The sequence below is a fragment of the Sprattus sprattus genome (genome assembly GCF_963457725.1).
Source record: "Sprattus sprattus genome assembly, chromosome: 17".
Classification (NCBI taxonomy): Eukaryota; Metazoa; Chordata; class Actinopteri; order Clupeiformes; family Clupeidae; genus Sprattus; species Sprattus sprattus.
In genome coordinates, this window is record NC_137915.1 from 16,568,814 (window position 1) to 16,591,004 (window position 22,191).

The 22,191-nt window shown below is 44.2% G+C and overlaps 1 protein-coding gene across 1 annotated transcript; it reads right to left on the minus strand.

Annotated features, from left to right (window-relative positions):
- Positions 1-918: 918 nt before the first annotated feature.
- Positions 919-21,907, minus strand: mtrr (5-methyltetrahydrofolate-homocysteine methyltransferase reductase). The gene is made up of 15 exons (XM_080855191.1): positions 21,834-21,907; positions 21,451-21,604; positions 21,099-21,252; positions 20,892-21,009; positions 20,215-20,599; positions 19,693-19,806; positions 18,814-18,967; positions 17,920-18,008; positions 17,438-17,618; positions 15,140-15,182; positions 13,681-13,873; positions 13,235-13,353; positions 5,329-5,421; positions 2,528-2,719; positions 919-2,117 (listed from the first exon to the last, which is right to left on the minus strand). The coding sequence occupies exons 1-15, from the start codon at positions 21,851-21,853 to the stop codon at positions 1,973-1,975; spliced, it is 2,154 nt and encodes a 717-aa protein (XP_080711317.1). The 5' UTR covers positions 21,854-21,907; the 3' UTR covers positions 919-1,972.
- Between the last annotated feature and the right edge of the window lie 284 nt (positions 21,908-22,191).

A 22,191-nucleotide genomic window follows, 5' to 3' on the forward strand; every position in this document is an offset into this window, starting at 1 on the left:
TCTTTTCAAATTTTTAAAAGGCAAGTATGACATTTGCCCAGCTTTGATCATGTGTGACAGTATGCCTTCCTGGACAAGAATTTCCATTATTTTCAAGTGATGCCTCCAACAGACTCGTAAGAACCTGTATGATACCAGGATTCACTTTCTCAAGTCACCTTGAGCACACTAATTCCACTAAAGCCGAAACATGATTTGTTTCAATCAATCCATCATCCTCTATTATGTTGAAATACTGTCTTCCATGGGTTGTACTGGAAGACGTCCCTTTTTACACACTCACTGATTCCTCAGAGTATTAAACCTAAAAACACATTTAAATTCATAATGCCTATTGCATCATTTTAGAACAGTCCATTTCGTGTTCATTCTCATTATTCTGCTCGAAGCAACACAATGTGTTGTGGCACACAGAGGAGCCGAATTAGCATAATGAGAAAACATCCCCGTTAAGAGTTGGGCCTGTGGAGTTACACAGGTGCCAAACATCACATGACGTGTGTTCAGTACCCCTCACATTACTCACAATGCAAATGGGGGTCATAATCTTCTAGCGATACGAGCAGCACAGCGGCGTGTTTATGAACCAAGTCACCTCCGCCGGGGCTCGGGGATTTGATGCTTATTCGTCCGTGATAAACACCTCTCATTACCTCTTTGACCCGCTGAAAAACTGTCGCCGTGAATCATCCATGTTGAGGGCCTCTCCGCACACCCAGTGCCCAGCGACGATGGATGTGTGGACGGGACTGGTCTTCTGCACGCAGGCTTCTGCACAGTGACACGTTCCTCGGATGTAAATATAAAGTGGGCTTTACGGTATGATTCCTACCCAATTCATTGCATGTATCAAAGCTGAATCAAAGACATATTTGATCAAAGCTGAAGTTGAATGTTTGAACTTTATTTGGTGCCGTCTTTAATTCAATTAAAAGCCTAAATTAACATCACAACAAAACATGTATGCAATAAATGCCCTGATAATGGAGAACATAGAAGCAAAGTCACACACAATGTGGAAACAGGAACAGGAGAGCCACATCTGACTGAATAAATTCAGTGCTGTTGAGAGGTCTGTTTTTCATGCGAATTCTTGACACTGTGAAATGAAAAAGTGTAGCACTGTCAGAGTATCCCGATATTCTCAGCCTCTCCAGCTGGTTCATGCCATGAGATGTCAAATCAGGCAAAAAAAAACTGACTGGAGGGAGAATGTACCCGTCCTGTGATTGTAAATGTTTTTCTCTCATTAAGACTCACTGACACTTGAAGAGATCTTTCACTACCAAGCTACCAGTTGAAAGGTAAGATTTATTACAGAAAGGGTGCTGGTGGTGGGGTGGGGGGGTTATTGTACCGAGTCTTGCAATAAATCACTGAACTGAGCCTGCCACAGTTTAATTTCTACCTGACACCGTTTTTATATCTGAAATAATATATTAAGTGTATGGCACTGAATTTACCAGTATCGCTAAACAATTTTTGTGTCTTTCCCAGATATTACTGAAGCTTCCAGTTTAGAGAATAGTATTCTCAACACAAATAATTTCTGTGGCAAAATATACCATACATTACAGTTTTAGAGAGTCTGGTTGCAAGGCACAAGTTTGTGTGTGTGTGTGTGTGCGTGCTAATATGCACATATACATGCAAATTCCTGGCACATACAAATACACAAGTAATCCTAAATATACCCTACATTACAGTTTTAGAGAGTCTGGTTGGAAGGCACTGGTTTGTTGGTGTGTGTGTGTGTGTCAATATGCACATACACATGTGAATTCCTGGCACATACAAATACATGAGCAATCCTAAACTAGTTTGCTCATGATCATCATCTCAAACTGCTCAAATGTGCAGTCTGTGAACTGAAGGGGGTGAAGGTAGACCGTGTCCTCTGACCCCTTTAGACCTCTTCGTCTGACCAGGCCGTCTGAGGTCAGCACCCCAAGGGTGTTTATGTAGATGTGATTCAGCCCCATATGTCCTGCAGGTAACGTTTCTCCTCCCTCAGGGTGGCCATCATCTTCATGGCACCCAGTTTGTCTACATCCGTCTCCGCCGCGATAATGTCGACGAGAGTGTCATTAACATCCTTCGCCATGTTTTTAGCATCTCTGGAAGGCAGACGACGCACACACACACACGCATTGGGACTTCAGGTGAGGCAGTGATTACACTAAAGTAGTAGATCCTCAGCGAACAACAGGGATTTTTAGTTCAATACAGACTCCTTGGATAATCGATTGAATGTATTTGAGTAGGGATTTTTACACTGGCCACGGTCACACTCTTTACACACATCAGCCTTAGATCTGTTAAGAGTCAGTGTCAGCAGTGCTTATACTAGGCAAAATTTGGAGCAAAAATGACTTTGGGGGGGTTACCTACCCGACATACAAAAATAGAATCCTTCAGATGACAACAGTAAATCTTTGAACAGAAAAACACATTGGGGACAGTGCTGTTGGCCTCATAATCATGGAGCTCATCGGTATAATTCCACTATTGTTCCAGTTTGACTTACCCGCAGACGTAGAAGTAGCCCTTCTCCTTGAGCAGGATGTTGGCGACCTCTTTGGCATGAAGGAGCAGGTTGTGCTGGACGTATCTGGGGCTTGGCTGGGGCTCGGGATGGGTCCCCTCGGAGACGTCTCTGGAGAAGCTAACTTTCAGGTAGGTCAGGGTGCCGTTCCCCACAAACCTCTCCAGCTCCTCCCTGAGGAGGGAACAACAAACAGCAGCCTATTGTTTTAAGAACAATGGAGAATGGAGACTTGAGGTTCAGTTCAAGTCAGGTCAAGTTTATCGCCACATCTCTAACACGCTGAATGAAAAACTTGGGTTCCGAACACCATCAGCAGTGCATTATCACAGATAATACGTAGGTGTCTGTGAACAAGGTGTTCTCTTACTGTCCTCACTCTGTGTGTGATATTGGGGTACCACAAGGTAGCGTTTGGGGCCCTAACTGATTTTTAGAACAAATTCTATTTTGAAAGTCAGTTGTTTGGTTCCCAACTGTTGATAGCCCATGGGCAACAAGGAATAGATCTATGCTTGGATTGAATCATAAATAAGTTTAGACAGTTAGGACGACTTGGGAGTAGTTTATACATATAGCAGTATACACTAGTTTACAGACAATTTGTTGAATATGTGTCAAATAGCTGGATGGTTTAACAGGTTCTATTGAAATGTTGAAGTGTAACCTTCCGATTTTAAACACCCTCTGCACTCCCGAGCACACATATCCCCTTACTGTTTATGCCACTGTTATCTTCCATTTCTAAACTAAATGCTGTATCAGTAAACAGCAATGTACTAGAACATCGCTTATGATAGATAAGTCCATACTTTTTGTGTCATACTTCCTATATATGAGGAGTGTTCTCCCAGGGAAAGGCTTCCATTAGGTCTGACATTAATAGCTGGGGTTGGCAGATCTTTGTTCATATCAGATGACAAAGCAGTATAGATTTATAGGGCAAGGTTAAATGACTCACTTGGCTCATCTTTTGACAATGAATCATCCAGTTTTTCAGTTCACCTGGTAGTCTGGGAGAAATAACATTTCCCAAGGTTTGTCACTCCCTGTTTCTACTGAGAAGCTTGCATAATATATCAAGCTGAAGCAGAAGGAAAGTGTTGTTTGTGAGTTTGAAGAACAAAAGTGTTCTGAGCCACACACACACACACCCACTCACTCACACACCCGCATACACACACAAAAAAACACGCACACTCCACAAACACGCACGCACACACACACACAAACACACAAATACTCAAACACACATGCACACACTCGCAAACACACGCACACACACACACACAAAACACACAAACACACACACACACAAAACACACAAACACACACACACACACACACACACACACACACACACACACACACACACACACACACACACACACACACACACACACACACACACACACACACACACACACACACACACACACACACACACACACACACACACACACACACACACACACACACACACACACACACACACACACACACAGACAGAGAGAGACAGACATCTTCTCCCCTGTCTTAACCAGTTCAGACCAGAGGGCTAATCATCCACATTAAGGTTTACTGAGTGTGTGACTTGTGGTGTCTGGGCTCAGATCTCTGCTCTCTGCAGTGCCCCAAACCCACACTCTACACCTCCTTTATGCAATCCACCCATCCATTTTAACACAGAGGAGAAAAGACAAACTGGCAGGAGAAAAGGCTTTGAATGTCTGCTGGGGTTTTACTAACATGAGGTAGATGGATACCCCCCCCCCCCCCATTAAATCCACCCTTCCACACATTTACTTAGTGCTGAGTCTGATTAGAAATTATTACTCGTTTTCTTTCCAGGTTGGCTGTCACTGAAGAATTGCACACGTCAAATTGACAGACTGTTTTTTTTTGCCCCTTAACATCAAAGACTAAAATGTCTTCCATTTTCTTCTAAGCCTGTGTGCTGTAGATACAAGGCACTCTCCTCTGACATCCCCACAAAATGGCAGTAAAAAAGTTCCAAAGAACAAAAAACCCAAACCGAGAAAACACTGTGAAACAAAATGACCAACTCCCCTTGCAGAGAGGCCAAAACCCCTAAACTATAAAGAGCCCTCCACTGTCACCTTACAGCTACCTTTGTGGAAAGAAACGTGTCCTTCTGCACATTTGGCCGGGACACACAGCTGCAGAGGAGGCCTGGCCTTGAATCTTGTGGCGTTTGGATGATTACTTGCCGGTGTCAGTGGATTAGTGTGTCGTACACAGCGCCCCCCCCCCCCCCCCCCCCCCCCCAGCCCCCCATGCCCCCCCCTCCTGCCTGTGTAGTCGTGTCATTAATCACCCCTGTGAGTTATGGGCTCTGGGCCGGTGGGGCTGCCCAGCGCCAGATCACGTCGTGTAATGTCTTGTTTCATGTGTGTGTGTGTGTGTGTGTTTGAATGTGTGTGTGTGTGTGTGTGTGTGTGCACGCCACGGTCTCTGAGGGGAGCACTTTAATTTCACGGCCATCTCCATCATCAGATTCAAGGACGGGATGGAGGGGGGGGAGGAGGGGGAGCATTACAAGGGGGCCAGCGAGCGGCGGTGCCGGAGCCAAATGTGTTCCAGGAAGCCCTGCCGCGTGCTTCTTACGCAAGGAAATGTGATGGAGATGGCCTGGTGCTGTTTTTCATCTGGAGGTACAGCGTGTAGAGGGTCCAAGGTGATCATATGTAATAAGGGTCTGTGTGTGTTTGTGTGTGTGTGTGTGTGTGTGGGGGGGGGGGGGGGGGGTTAGTTTCACACACCTGAAGAGAAACTCTCTATCTTTGTGACGGCAGCCGAAGAATAGCCACGTTTCCCCAAAACAACCGTCTTGCTTAGCTTCTCTCTCCTTCTCCCTAAAAGAAAGAATAAAAAGATGGATGAATGGATGAATGATAGATACATAGATACAATGTATAATAAATGAATGTATAAAAATACATGTATATAACAATATAAAACAATAATTAAATAAATAAATAAATAAATAGATAGATAGATATATTTGTATCTGCAGCAGCAGAACATTTTGTGTTTTCCCAAATGGTTTGAAATGCACATAGCTGGAAACAGGTTATTTGAACAGTGAAAACCAGCATGGTAATTCATAAATGTACTGAATATACAGTACAGTGGCAGGGTAGTGGGTACACACACTATTGTTTGATTAACTACATTCCCGGGCAAACTTATGAAAACTGTGTAATACTTTCAGCAGACTACCTCCACACCTAAAGCCTGTGTGGATGGATTCAATTAAAGTGATTTCCCATGTGGCGTTCCCAGCCTGGCCACGCTCCCAGAACTCGGAGTGGAAGCGTAGGCTGTGGCGTGGTCTGCTATCGGAATGATGCACCTGTTTGAGGCGATGGCTCTCCCGTGATTGGAGCGGAGTGTAGGACTGACTACACGCTACTGGTGCAGCCCGACCTTTCACCCTCTCATGAGCCCACTGTCACTGTAACTCGGTTGTATCAACTTTAACACACACACACACACACACACACACACAAACACACACACACACACACAGTGTATATCATTATCTGTCTCTATTAACTTTTTATATATCGCTGTGTTATTGTGTCACTCAATCTTTTGCTCTCGCTTTCTCTCTCTCTCTCTCTCTCTCTCTCTCTCTCTCTCTCTCTTTCTCACACACACACAGACACACACACACACACACACACACACACACACTTATAAAACCTTCTTCATCGCATTGACACATCAGCAAAGTTAAATCAAACACAACTGATCTTCTTCCAACATGGACAAGAACTTTCCTCTAATCACTGACGGCAATAACTGGCCTTTGAGAGAGGATGGCTGATAACGCTCTGAGAGAAGCCTAATCCTGTTTGATGAGAGCACAGATTGCTCTCTCTAATTACAATTAGCATATTTACGAGCCACACCACACCACACACACACACACACACACACACACACACACACACAGGCAAACACACACACACACACACACACACACACTCACACAGTGACCAGAGAGGAAAAACACAGCAACACGCAGCTATGAAGTCATCAGAGAGAGCCACTAGCAGATAGGACTCCGTGCCTGGACATATCCATCAGACCCGGAGGATGGACAGAAACTGGTTCGCTTCCTTATATCTGAGCAGTCTTTGTCCAGGCATACAGCATGGATTTTTGAGAGTCCAACTGCTCAAGTATCTTCCTGTTATAAGGGAGTTTTCTTTCCCTCCCACTGTCGCCTATGCGCTTGCTCTTGGGGTTTCAGACCTTGGGCTCTGTAAAGTGCCTTGAAACAATATCAGCTGTTAATGGCGTTGTATAAATGAATACAATTGTACTGGTAATCAAGGCTCTGGCTTTGACTGAATAGGACTCATTTTCGCAACCATTCCTCTTGTGGTTCCCTGCCCTAAGACAGTTCCTGTGCAAAATCTTTGAAGTGTCTATTTTGGGCTTCTAGTTGTCTGACAGTTTGCCTATTTTCATTCGGGAATAGGCCTTAGCCTCTGATTACCAAAAAGAGAAAAGAGCCCTCCACTGATGCGTCTATTGCATTTAGCATTCAATCTCTTTTTCCTACTGTTCCAGGACAGCTCCATGTTTAGATCTAGAATAACTATTCCACAGTGGCGGCCTTTTATCCAGGGTCTGTATGTCACATCCTATTGCCTACACATGAAAGCCCTCTGATAGATCAACATAGAGCGGACAACAAAACAAAACTGTTGAAAAGCATGATCTGCACTAAGCTCTACTGGCATAGGGTCTGCCCATAGCAACACCATTAGCATATGGAAGTCTAGCATCCAATCTAGAAATGGCCTTCAATAAACCAGCTTCAGTGCGCTTTAGCCCTGAAGGGATCAATACCAATATAAGAAACCTGGGGCCGTATTCACAAAGCCTTTTATCTTACCACTAGGAGTGCTCCTAACTCGCGCTAAAACCTTTTACGTAGGAGTAATTTCTTAAAAGTGATTCACAACGGCTCTGAGACCTACTCATACTAAGGATAATACCAACTCCTAAGCTTAAGATAAAAACTCCGTTGCTATGGATGACGTCGCTTCTCATGCACGAGTTTAGAAGGGGTGAGGACGGTGATTGGTTGTTGACAGGCTCTCTCATTAAAAACTCAGTCCTAACATCCCCCTAACGATCCCACTAAATAAACAGAAAATAAGAGAATAACCTAGGCTTCAAATGAAGTCATATTAAATAGTTATGGATAGTGCACTTAGCAGAATGCACACGCATGACGACAAGTTTGTGCATCCAACGAGAATGACGCTTTGCACGTTAAGAGAAAGAGAAATTGCCGAAAAAAACACGGAAATTGCATGAAATCAAAGAAGTAATAATTAAAGCACCCTGCAAACTATGCGTGAGGCATGGGAGGACTTATGTGTTAACATAAATGCTTCATTCCCTGCCGTGTGTCGCTCTGTCGATGACTGCGAGAAGCGGTGGTATGCGCTCCAGTCACAATGTAGGATGGAGATTGCGGAGTGGACTTTATAAGAGCCGTCGCAGCTACAGGTATTGTGTCACCAAAATAGGCCTCATGCGTAGGTATACTTGCATGTTGTAGTTCAACTGTGCTCCCGGTTGTGGATTGAGGAAGGGTGTCAAAAGCCATGTCTTGCATGGATGGCCACTGTCAGCCAACAAGTGGCATCCAGCAGGTACATGGTGCCGCTCAAAAAGCTGGCGCAGACCGCGCTCTCCATTAAAATGCGCGTATCGTGAGTAGATCCAGGCCACTTCGCAACAATATCCATGATTGTGAAATTTGGATCAAACACTATCTGTGTATTAATTGAATGTACCTTTTTGCGGTTTACAAAGACGTCCTCATCTCTGGATGGAGCAATTATTTTAATGTGTGTTCCATCGATGGCACCCACGACACCGGGCATTCCTGCAAACGCCATGAAATTGACCTTGATCCTTTGAAGTAGGCGATTGTCCAAAGGGAACCGGATAAACTGTTGTACAGTGTGTGGTCTACAGAGTGCGGTGATTGTTTGATGAATGAATCGGCTTACTTATGATTGCGATATTCTGAAGTCGTCTGCGTTGCAAAGTTGCATTTTCCCCGTAGCCAAAAATCTTAATGTTATCAAACATTTAACTTCCGGACTGATTGGGTTGTTTCAGATAGTTGGAGACGTGATTGCATCCCGCACTAATTCTAGTAAAATGTTGATGCCTTCACGGTTTAAACGATATCTTCTCAACAATTCAGAGTCGTTCATTGTCTCCAACACGTTACGTCTGGCTTCAGCCATTTTAAGACTTTTTGTGAATAGGTCTTAGTGACTTAGGAGTCCTCATGAGGAGTTTTAAGCTGTCCTAGACTTAGGTGCTACTTTTAGGGATAAAATATTTTGTGAATTGCTCTTAGTAAAAAAAAATAGGAGTCCTAAATTTAAGACTGACACGCCCATTATTTTTAGGAGTTTCTCCTAAATTCGCCACTTATGAGCTACTTTTAGCCCTAAGATTCTTTGTGAATACGGCCCCTGGATTCCATTTTTTTCCCATCATATACCACACACAGACACACACACAAAACCTGACTCCATACTGAATACAAATAGCTTGAGTGTGCTGCTTTTTGCAGAATACATCCATTTCAAAACAACAACCCACACACACACACACACACACACACACACACACACACACACACACACACACACACACAGGTCTAAAACAGCTCCTGTTTGGCTAGGATAAGAGCTAGCCTCTGGGTTGGATGTGATCTTCTGTTAAGTTACAAACAGTGAACCCTTTTAAAGGAATCATCTCGCCATCCACCATCTCACCCCGCCCCGGGTTTGGCTTAGAACAAGGTCAGCTGTTCACACACCAGGACGATCTTGGGAACTAGTGCACCACATACCATCATAGCACTGATAGGTACCATGAGCACTGAAAAATACTGCAAGCTAATGTGGCACATTCAAATAGACGAATAATTGTGAGGTATTTGTCACCTGCAATTATTCAAGCAAGCAAAACTGTACCTTACTTTTCCCTGCATTTTTAACCTCGATACGCATGTGTGTAGCTAAGCTAGTTTTTTGTTGATGGCCATGTTTAACCTCGATACGCTTGTGTGTAGCTGAGCTGGTTCATTGTTGGTGGCCCTCAACATTTAATTAATGTTCTTCTACCTCTTCATGTTTCCTCTTTTCAGTCTCCGTGTAGGTAAGGGTCACTAACTGGCAGAAGAGTCTCATGGTATTTGCTACTTCAAAGAAATCCTTGTCTGTGACCCCAAGCAGCCCCTGACAAAATATTGATTGTTATTATAAGGCAGTTTTATCAGAAGCACAGCACTAGAGGTGGTGACACTGGCAGAACCTCAGGTCGAAGCCCCATACATACAGTCACCGTGCACCAGTGAGACACAGCCAACACAGACAGGGCAGGAGCAACAGGCGTCTCTTTTCAAACTTTCTCTGAACCTCTGGAGGGCTATGACCAGCTTGAAGATGTTTTTCTTTTCTAGAGGACTAGACTGTGGCCAGTTATGTGTTTCAACTTGTACCATTAGGGGTAGAACTTTGGGCTTTGTGCAAGCGTTTATATAAAGCACCAGTCAAAAATTTTAACTTTAAAATGTAACATTTTTAACTTAATGTCCATTTATAAGGGTGCAATGCTCACACTGAGGGTATCTAACCCCAAACAGCTAAACCTGAATGAAGCTGTGGTGTGACAATGGAACACAACCACAATGTGAAATAGCTTTAAGCACAGCACCAGTTAACATTTGCATTTTGTCAACTAGTAATCACTTTAAAAGTGACCTCCAATACAGTAATTGCTAGTATTTCATGAGACCTTGAGCTCTGTGGAGTCTAACGACCACAGTGGGGAAACAGTGGCTAAAAAAGAGCCGACTGATGGTGCGTCCAGAGCCACGGGCCTGGATGGGACACGGCCACAGTTTTGCCCGCCTCTCGCCCATCCCTCCAGCGTGGTGCGGGTGTGATTAAAACCAGCATCCTGAGGCCGTGTCCAGCGACGTGGCGACGGGACAAGCTGGCAGCCTGTCGGACCGCTGCCCTGACCTTGACAGTTTGGAAGCCACCGCGCCGCGCGACTTTGTCAGCACCTGACGTCGGCCATTTGTCAGGGCTATCGCATCAAACAGGTGCAGTTTCTCTCTCTCTCTCTCTCTCTCTCTTTTCTAACTCTTAGTCTCTTTCTCTTCAACTACCCAACTCTCTGTCTAACTCTCTCAATCAATCTCTCAGTCAAGCTCCATTGCTCTCTCAGTCTATCCCTCACATTTCTCTGTGCTGCTTCCTCTACAACGACCCCCCCCTTCTCAGGCCATCCATATATAGCCATAGGCATTCATCAACATCAGCCCAGCATTCAGGTCTATCACAAGCCCCCCTGATTAGAAACATGGCACTGTGTGTGTGTGTGTGTGTGTGTGTGTATGTGTGTGTGTGTGTGTGTGAATATGTGTGTGTATGTGTGTCTTTCTCTCTGTCTGGCCCTCTTTCTGTCTTCTCTTACTCTCTCCCTTTTTTCTCTCTTTCATTCATGGATAGATGTTTATATATGTTATATCTTATTCATTTCCATGTATCCCCTCCTCCCATTCCTTTGCTTCTCTACTCTACCTCTCACCATCTTTTCTCCAATTCCTTTACCTATACCTCCCACCCACCCTTCTTCACTCTCTATGCCCCCCTCTCTGTCCCTCTATGCCCCCCTCTCTGTCCCTCTATGCTCCCCTCTCTGTCCCTCTCTTGTCTACCTCTGTCCCTCTCTGTCTCCCTCTGTCCCTCTCTGTCTACTTCTGTCCCTCTCTGTCTCCCTCTGTCCCTCTCTGTCTACTTCTGTCCCTCTCTGTCTACTTCTGTCCCTCTCTGTCTCCCTCTGTCCCTCTCTGTCTACTTCTGTCCCTCTCTGTCTACCTCTGTCCCTCTCTGTCTACTTCTGTCCCTCTCTGTCTACCTCTGTCCCTCTCTGTCTACCACTAAAGTGGCCTTTACATTAAAGCGTAGTTTCAGTTCTGGTTTTCGCAGGCCATCCAAGCCAGACTTCTAATACTACAACAATGGTGAAGAAAATAAATGGCAGACCGCATGGAGTGTCTAATTTTATCACTGTTAGAGTACCCTGTAATATATAGTCTTTCATGGTTATTGTTGGCTCATTGTTATGGACCATGGGAATGCTTATATATAATGTTTCCATTTTACTTGACAGTCATTAAAGCTGCCATCATTAGCAGATAATACAGAATTGGTAATGATTGTTTATTCCATAACCATAGCAATCTTTCATTAGGTCTGTTGGACTGGATCTGTCGTTCAGGTTGAAAGGCATGTGGATCTCTGATGGACTTGAAAGTCTTCGCACTACACTCGTCTGAACCCATCCGCATGTGGTCTGCCATTCCCCATAGGAAATGAATGACTTCTGGTCGTTTCGGAGTTGAAACTAGGCAAGAATGTGAAGATGGCTTGACTCTCCTCCATGCATCTCTTCAAGCCACCCGCCCACCCGAGTAATTTAAAAGCAATAAGAGGTTATTTTAAAGTACTGACATCACTGATGGACTTGAAAGTCTTCGCACTACACTCGTCTGAACCCATCCGCATGTGGTCTGCCATTCCCCATAGGAAATGAATGACTTCTGGTCGTTTCGGAGCTGAAACTACGCAAGAATGTGAAGATGGCTCGACTCTCCTCCATGCATCTCTTCAAGCCACCCGCCCACCCCCCACCATGTCCACCCGTCTCCTAGACGGACACCTGCATCTGCGAGTGGACAGCTTCATTCATATGCTGCCCAGCCATGTTCGAGCCCGTCCGCCTCAGAGACTCCCCGCTCTGAATCATTCTCTCAAATTTGACAGGGGCCTCAGTGAATAGCCCCTCCGCTTCATTCATTCACAACCCTCCAACCCACATCACCCCCCTCCCCTCCCCCCCCCCCCCCCCCCCACATCTCACACCTGCTCCATCCTCTGCCAAATCCCACGCAGGGGTCTGTGGGAGCTTTGGCAGGTTTCATTTCGCTGATGATGTGGGAGGAGGCTGGTCAATAGTGCATTTCTGCCTCCCTGGCATTTAGTGTGCGTGATTTATGATTTACACTCGTGAAAAACAAGGCCTGCGCTCGCTCTGCCTTCCCTTTTTTTCCCCTCAGTCAAATCGATAGCGCTCCCTTAACCACGCTCGCTCACTCGCCTCGTAATGGCGCAGAACAGTCGTAATCAAGAAGCAAGGCTTCAAAGGGCATTTCCATACCTGCTCTGACTGAAAAAGTCTAAGTAGTGAACAACATGCTATGATGGAATAAGATAGATTTGAGTGTCGAGACTTTGTGACATTCTGGTCTCTGTCTGCTCATGAAGTCAGAACTTCAAAATAACCTATTATTGTTTCTAAATTACTCGATTAATCATGTAAAGTGTCTTGCTTGCAAAGTCTTTTTGTTGTGTAAATACTTGTCTTCTGCTACCTGCTTCCTGTTTTTGTCTCATACTTGTTTTTCTCATTGCTGTGTTCTCTCTGTCAGTGTGGAGGTCAGACTGTACCATTGCTGTGGTCACTGTGTCAATGTGGAGGTCAGTGTGTGTGTGTGTGTGTGTGTGTGTGTGTGTGTGTGTGTGTGTGGAGGTCAGACTGTACCGTTGCTGGAGGAAGCCGATAAAGGGGGCCACCCCTGTGCCAGGACCCACCATCACCACAGGCAGCGCGGGGTCAGAGGGCAAGCGGAAAGAGCTACCTGTGCGCAGACCCACGTGTACCTTGGGGAACACAACACACACACACACACACACACACACACACACACACACACACACACACACACACACACACACACACACACACACACACACACACACAGGTAGAGATGCACACACAGAAAAGGCATGCGGTTAAAATGCTGGTCCCACTGATGCACCACTACAATAGTCTTAAACAACTCTGTACCGTAGTTTGATGAGGTCTAGCTAGCTCTGGGGAAAGACCACATTCAAAAGAACAGGCTGCAGCAGATGCCCAAAGTGTGCCGATTCTCTACTCTAGGTCATTCAGAGTGAGCAGTAATGCCCTGTGGGCCATTCACTAACCTTAGGCAGTGTAGCCCCACTGCTAATCGCTAATGGACCCTGTGCCGTGCCACAGGGCTGGAGAACGGGAGAGACCAGGTCGGACAGCCAGCCTGTGCACAACCCTCTCCTGGCCACCGGCCTCTCAGGGCATGCTGGGAACTCCACGATGTTGAACACAAAGTGCAGTTTGCCTGGATGTTTCTGACTGGAGCTGAGAGGGGAGAAAGGGGGTGGGGTGGGTAGGAGAGAGAGAAGTTGCCAGAGAGTCATGCCAGATCAGAGGAGGGTGACCACCGCCTTCACTCTAAAAAAAACTTGTGTCGAAAAAGGAGGACAAAGGGCTTTAAAAAGACATGTCAAAAATGTTGTTTAGTTTCTCCAGATAGAGTTGTTGACAGGGTTGGTGATCCTGACACTGTGTGTTTGCCGCTCTGAAGCTCCTTGCTGAACGCATTATATGAATCATTGCTACTTATAGGCATTGGTCGCTGATATGTGCAGCAGATGTCAAAAAGCAGGACACGCAACAGCAAGCCGAGCAGAAGGCTGGAAGGTTAGACTGTCCGGACGAAATCACCCTAGATCCAAGCCAGATCCACTACAGCGTTAGCAGCTAGCCGGGGTTTTGAGAGACAATCTGGTCTGAAGAAGCGTGGCCTCGGAGTCACTCAGAGTTCCAGAGTAGCTATGCATTACAGATACGCAAAGAGATACTAGAACACATGGGCTCACTATAGGTGAAGTTTCTGTGTTTAAATATTATCCTGTGTGTGTGTGTGTGTATGTGTGTGTGTGTGTGTGTGTGTGTGTGTGTGTGTGTCTGTGTGTGTGTGTGTGTGTGTGTGTGTGTGTTGGCGTGTGGGCTTGTTCTTTGCCTAGATACATGCTGCATGTAAAACACAGAGAAAATATATTTCATATTTCATGAGAGAATATTATTTCATCATGTTCAGTGGGCCTTAAGGACAAACACACTCACAAAATTTGTTCTGGTGATAAAATCTGAATGTACACATAAGTGCTGTTTGTTTACATCAGTTTTACATTGGCTACCTTGTTGGAGAATCAGCTCTCTAGCGACCCCTACTGGCCAAGCCATTAATAATTTAGGAGGTCTAAATGCTTTCATGGGCTCAGATAATCATAGACATTCATACTCAAAACAGACTGGAACCAGGTTCAGTCAACCAGTGAGAGATTTATACAAGAGAGATTTAAACAGCTCTGTTCTTCCTTGAAACTAATTTGTATTTATGCTCAAGATGTTTGAGTTAGTGTGATAAGAGCACTCAGCACTTAACACATGCATCACAGTCCTAAGCTATGAAATGTTTCCTGGTGTCGGAGTGAGCCCTGGACCGTAACCATAAGGGACGGGGGCTGAAATGAGTCTTGGCACAGAAACCTTCGGGGGGCATTTTTCATTAGAAAACAGGGTGTTGATGCTGCAAATGCAAGAGAAAAAAAAACATTTTACCTGGCGGCGGAGTAGCACCTTGGCTGCAGCTTTGGCAAGTGCTCTGCGTGAGGAAAGAAAAAAACAATACTGTGAGTTAAGTTTTGTGGTTACAAAAGGATGGGCACACTTAATCACAAATACATACATCAATTCATGTACAGTGCTATCCAGTGCCTTAGTCGCAAATACAACAATTCATGTACAGTCCTATCCAGTGACTTAATCACAAATACATACATCAATTCATGTATGGTCCTATCCAGTGCCGTTTCCATGGTACTCAATTCCCTTTGGGAGTGAGTCCATTTCCTGCTCCTCTACCTCCAGTGTTTCTTGTGTGGTCTGCACTCATTAATTCACCAGCACAGCAACTAAAATCCCCTGTGTCTAAAAGGCCCTACCCAGAGGGACAGGGGCTGCTTCCATCACTACCTGTGCACATAGCCTTCCGCTCTGTCTCATCCCTCTTCCAATCAGATAGAGAAAGGGAGCTCAGAAACGATTTCATTATACTCTGTTTTCACTCGAAGAAATATCATGTCAGAGATATAAATATCAAAAAGGGGTGGATTTTCGTTTGCATGTGTATAGTGTAGTATACGTCAGTCTCTCTCTCACTTGCTCTCTCTCTGTCTCTCTCACTCTCTCTCTCTCTTTCTCTCTATCTATATATATATATACAGTATATATATCGATAACTATATGAAATGAGATATAGAGCGATAAAGAGAGTGTGAGTGCGTGATAGAGAGAAAGACAGAGACAGAGAGAAAGACAGAATGATGCAACCAATCAAGATCAACGAGCCATTCAAGCTGTTTGAGAATTCAATCATGACACTTCCATTTGATTTACGATGGAGCCTACACCGTGGCAGATGGTGTTCTGACCACGCAACAGGAGGCCCAGACTATCCATATGCACTGAACATGTCCTCCGTGTCAGTCATGGATTCTACAATAAGCTCCATTAATTTCACAGCCTCGGTGAGGAATCATATAGGTAGACAGTCAGAGTCGCTGAATGACATTGTGCTCAGCGCCCTGGAATAAAGTAGCTTGTGAACAACAGTAATAAAGTGGTTGTCTTATCACTGCTGAAGAGTCATTAAAACGGCAGGCTGCTTCTAACAGCATCTCCGTCACAAAATAAACTATTTTACAGGTGTTCAAACTCTTAGCCGAATGATTTCTACTTTTGAATGCTTTCTTCTTTTCTCCCTTTCTTTCTTTTTTCTTTTTAATGGATAACCTTTATTACTCCGGCCTACTTTACCATTTAAAATCTTCTGTAGAATGGTTATGAGCCAATTATTTCCAGAAACACCAGTTGCCCCAGATTATTGTTAAACACTCTCCTCTACTGTGCATTAATTCCACAAAAATGTTATTATACCGTTAGCCTTTTATGTTAATAATATCTTATAATATTTGAATAGCTGCCTCTGTTGTAAGCATGTCAACATATACATGCATATAAAGAATAGACATTAGAACATAGGTATGTCTGTCAGTCATTAAAGTGCATGAGCTGAGCTGTTGCAGGACTGCACCTTCCCCTTAGGGTACAGCACTGCTACGGGCTATTAGAGACAGCTGCTCAGCCAGACGCTCTGCTTTGCATATTTTGCAGTTTTGTGAAAATACACTGATTGCCAATTTTCTTCTCAGGTCTTCACTCACCTCAGCCAAGTCAGGGTCACCTCTCAGCAGACCCAAAAATAACTTTGACATTGGAAATGCTCATAACGCAGCAATTTTTTTAAGACCAAAAATGCAAAATGTGCAAGGTTTAACCTCAAGAGGTGTCTTTGTCAACATTCAAGTTATAGGAAAGTAACAAATAGACACACTTTCTATACACAAAAGTGTGAATATTTCATATTTTTCTCCTTGTTGGATTTTGAGCTTTTAAATTCAATCTCCAATTTCTAGATGTTTACTGCCCCCAAGTGGTAAGATAGTGGTTTGCAGTTCTGAACTTGACACGATTTGGGAGATTTTAAACAGCTTTCCAGAATGAATTACAATTTTTTTCCAGAATTAATTACATACAATTCTTCCCTGAGACACAAGCCCCAACTTAGGTATAACCCAAAGCTTTTATCATCATTTATGTTGTCTGTTTTCAGGAGGGTATCAGTTTTTATCAAAACGTATCTTTGTTTGGTTTTCATGAACATGGGAAATCTTGTGAAACTGGAGATCAGAAGCTGTAGCTTCCATGTCCATATGTCCTAACAGATGTAACAAATCTGTGAGTTGTACATAGTATTGTTTTTACCCTGGATGTCAGTCGCTCTGTGAACTCACTGACCTACGAGTAGACTCAGAGGCGGGTTGCATGATGGGAAGGCGAGCAGGAGGTCCAGCAGGCAGACGCTGGTATCCCTGATGAAGCGGTTGTAGTCGCCGGAGCCCTGCTTGCTGCATAGCTCCTGCAGGCGCCTCTTCTCTGGGGCAGCCTCTGTGCACTCCACCAGGGCCCTAAGGAAGGCCTGGAAGACAGAGACAGAGACAGAGGACAAACATCTGGACCTTAAGCATGGGAATCAACATCCAACAGCCATGCCTACGTACTCAACAGCTGTAGACCACACGGCTTCATGAAGGGGATCACACACACACACATGTGTGTACACAAACACACACACACACACACACACACACACACACACACACACACTAATTCAGATAACTACCCTATACAACAACTACATTTAGAAATTAAGAATTATAAAAACCTCAATGTATTTAATGAGAGCCATTAAAGAGGGTATTTTCCCCAAAAAATCATACCTTTTTTGGAACACTTCTTATCTCCAAACACCAGGAGAGAAGATACAGCAATGTGCACCCCTCTGGAACATGTCCGGGAAGCTGAGCCGCTGCAGGGAAAGAGGACACAAGCTCTCAACTTCAGGGCTCTGATACTGGCATAATGAAATGGCATTCCTGTTGTGAAAGGTTTGGCCATATCTATGCACTTCAGATAGCATGACAGAGTCCTGAACCAGGAAGCTGTAGTTGAGTGCCTCTGATAAGTGGGCACTCTTGGCCTGTTCACTCAAGCACATTATAATAGGGGCAGTCTGTTTAAATAAGGTCTAGGCTTGTAGGTTTGTGATTCTTGCACATTGCTGCTTACTGCCATTGCTGGCTATGCTCACTGATTCACCTCTCACCAGCCACCACCCAAGGCCTAGCTACTGCCGGAGCTTCTTTTATGTGATACCTTATTTGAGTTATTTAGTGCATTCTTGAAAATACTGTACATAAAAAAACAGACCATTCTCTGACAAATACAATATAATGTACCATACTACAGGTATCTACAGATACAAAGCTACAGACATTTAAAATCACACTCAATACATTTTAACCAAACCAATACAGGAGTTGTCCTAACTGAACTTTTATAACTCCAGCTCCTTGATTTCACTGACTGCGGTGTGAGTATAACAGTCTCTTCTTTTCTTTGTGACTGTAAAGTGACTATATGACTGTTACCTTTCTTCTTGGTGTCTGTAGAATGTCTAAAGACTGACTATATAACACGATCACCTTTCTTTTTTGTGTCTGTAGACTGACTTTATAACACGATCACCTTTCTTCTTTGTGTCTATGGACTGACTATATAACACGACCACCTTTCTTCTTGGTGTCTGTAGAGTGACTATATGACACAGTTACCTTTCTTCTTGGTGTCTTTCCTCAGCTCCAGCTGAACATGGTGATGGCTCTGCTGTTCCAGGCTCAGTCTCTGGAGAATCCTCTGCACCTCGCTGGACTTGTTAGGGCACAGGACATCAAAGGAGTCTCCTGGATGATAGGGTATGTCCTTTCCCTGCACACACAAGGGAACCATGTTACACATTCAAAATGATGAAGAGCAAACCGAACATTCAAACATTATAATTTTTTTTTATTAAAACGTTATTAAAACATTATTAAACATTGTAGTGTTTTAAGATTGCCTTTTAACAGTATGTGACGATGTGACATCACTACACATGAGTATGTGCTCTGACTGCCATACCAACCATGCCTGGCTCTTTGGGGTTGCGGTCAAAGTGCATGTTTGGCATCCTGTAGAGATGGGTTCGAGTCCAGGTGGGGTGACTACACTCTCCCTTCGCTACAAATTAAGTGGGATGGCTTGCTGTGAGGTCATCGCAGGCGTGCCTGTAAAACTGTATGATGGACCCCCAGGTAGGTTGACCCCTGTGTGAGGGACCCCATAGAGGGGTGAAGCACTTGTGTGTGGGGCGCTCTGGATGGGAGCAGTACAGTTGGTGGATGTGCAAGGAATGCCTGTGTGCGTGAAGCGCAAGGGTGCGTTACCCGAAGGTGAGGGCAGTGTGACGATGTGACATCACGACACATGAGTATCTGCTCTGACTGTCATACCAACGAGCCTGGCTCTTTGGCATTGCGGTTAGATTGCATGTTTGGCACCCTGTACACTTGGGTTCAAGTCCAGGTGGGGTGACTACGCTCTCCCTTCGCTACACAGTGTAAATGGGAATCAATGAAAAGTTGAGAAATCTGTGACTTATAATGATAACTTACTGAAATGTCCAGCTCTAGCATGATGGCTGTTTTGACTGCATCATCCCGAGTAAGCTGCACTGCCTTTGATATGGACACGTCTTGATGGTGTTCCTGAAGCACTGGGCCAGACAGCTGTAACAAGAGAGGAGAGTAAATCTATGAGGAAAAACTCTGTGAATATAAATCTGTGAATGAAACTACAAACTGTGATATAGAATGATATGCTATTTTGTAGTGTAATGTATGATATCTTCAATTAGAATAATGCAAATTCTGAATTCTGGAAATTGGGAGAGAGAGAATAATGAGAGAGAACATAGAATAATAAGGGATGTCCTGCTATCACTGATGTATGACTATGCTTCATAACCGTACATTCAACAGTAAAATGAACAACTGTTTACAACCACCACATACATTAACTAACATTTTGAGGGTTTTCACAAAGTACTCCATGTAATTACTGCTCATGTTGTAGGACAGCCATAGGCAGAACCTATGGATTTCCAGCACTAAGTAAAGCACTCAAAGAGAGACTACCTCCTGGGCAGGTGCATCCTCCAGAGAGACTCTCAGAAATGGAGGGGGAAGAGCGGGAACGTTCAGTGCTGATTCTGACAGTGGGAGCAGAGACTGGGTCAACGATGCCTCAAGAGGAGCGGGTTCAGTCCTTCTTGTCTCCACCTCAGAAGTGGACTTTGGCAGTTCCGATGCTTGGGCTGGTGAGTCCTTTAGCTTTAGCGAGCCTAAACTCAGGTTCAATCCAGGGGCTCCTGTACTCTCCTGGTTAGCAGCTCTAGGGTCTGTGTTGAGCATACTCCTGCCGGAATCAGTGTCCTGTTGTCCTTGTGTGGCCATCTCTGCTACAGTCTTCTTTAATGCCTCCCAAACTCCTTCAATCCATGGATCAACCACTATTTCAAGCCTGGCAAGAGTTCAAAACAGGTTTCAATCTTGTGTGATTTCACCATCTTGTTCCGACATGATTAAAAGACCTGCTGAATAATGTTGATAATTAACACCCATATTGCTGTAAGCGTTTAGTGGAAAGCTGTTGTCTGTTGTCAATGTCCTAACGAAATGCTACGTTGTAAACAAGACATGTCATCATTTTTTTTGTTTTTTTTTAAAGGTAAATTCAATTGTCCTCCAGTTATTCTTTTGCTCATAGTCTCTTAAAGGTAAAGGCATGATGACAGCAGGCTTCTTGTGCTCACCCAACACCATCATCTGCATGTCCTGTGGAATAGAAACGTTTCGCCCCTAGTTCATGCAGACGGCCATCGATGGTCTTCCCACAGTTACAGAAATTTGCATAATTTGTGTCTCCCAAACCTAGATGGGACAAAAGCAGAATGACTACACATACATTCATGATGTTTTCAGGAAAACAAACAATCATCTCACCTAAGATGGTGTCTTACCTAAGACTGCATAGTTAAGGCGAGCAAAGTGGTTTCGTGGCAAAGTCTTTTCCTTAATCGTCTTCACAAATGACAAGGCAGTGTCAGGGGGCTCCCCATCTCCAGTTGTAGAAACAACGAAAACCACAGGAGCCGTTTCCTTCTCCAAGTTATACTGGAAAATAACATTTTACAGTATCATCTGTTCAGTAGCAAGATAATGAGGTATGTCTAAATGTACAAAAGAAATACATAGCTACAGCCAATACAGAATTACAGTGCCTCATCCAATCAAAACCTAGTAATGTGCACTACGTTGCACTCTTTTTTAGATTGTATAATACATTGTAACTTCTGATAATTCCAAAGTTACCTTCTCCTTGTTACTCAAACAAAACAAGTCAGCTACTAATCCATGCGCGGATGCCTGATCAGCAATTTCTTCGGCAATAGATTGTGCTTGTCCCTTCTGTGATCCGTAGAGAAGCAGGAATCTAGACTTCACCTCACACGGCATGACACAGGTCCTAACGGATCGTGATGAAAGTTAATGATGTGAGTTTCATTGATTTGACAGCTTAATGAAGCTCAGTCATTAAACCTAAATTTGCGGCATAAAGTACACGAAGCAAATTGACAGATTTTTTAACACACTAACTGTCACTGACAATCAGTAATACCGGTACCTCACTACATGCTACACTCTTCAAAAGAGACAACCCAAATTTCAGTAGGGAAGACATTATTTCGACTTACCAAGCAAAGGCATGCAGCATGCAGGAGGAGTATATCTTGGACTGTAAAACATTCCGTGGTGTGTTTCGATACAACACATGAGTGAGCCTATGAATGTTCATTGACCGGACATTACATCATAACAGGAAGCGTAATGTTCAAACCTTGATCTTAGAACCAAGAACAATGTTCATTGATGAAATATAGTACACATAGTCAGTAGTACAGTTTATCTAAAGATCTGCGGAGGATGACAGCCAGTGACGGTAGCCTTCAATAGATAACCTCAAGAGTTTCAAACAGATCATCTAATAAGAAGATGTGGGTGGACGTGCCAAGTTTAGTGGCCCTTACTATGAGGAATCTCTAGAATTACATT

Excerpts from the sequence above, each read along its gene's own strand:
- mtrr (XM_080855191.1), bottom strand. The coding sequence starts at position 21,853 with ATGCTGCATGCCTTTGCTTG. Across the intron at positions 21,010-21,098 it reads CCTTAACTATGCAGTCTTAG|GTTTGGGAGACACAAATTAT; the intron begins GTAAGACACCAT and ends TGTCCCATCTAG. Across the intron at positions 15,183-17,437 it reads GCCTCTGAGTCTACTCGTAG|AGCACTTGCCAAAGCTGCAG; the intron begins GTCAGTGAGTTC and ends TTCCTCACGCAG.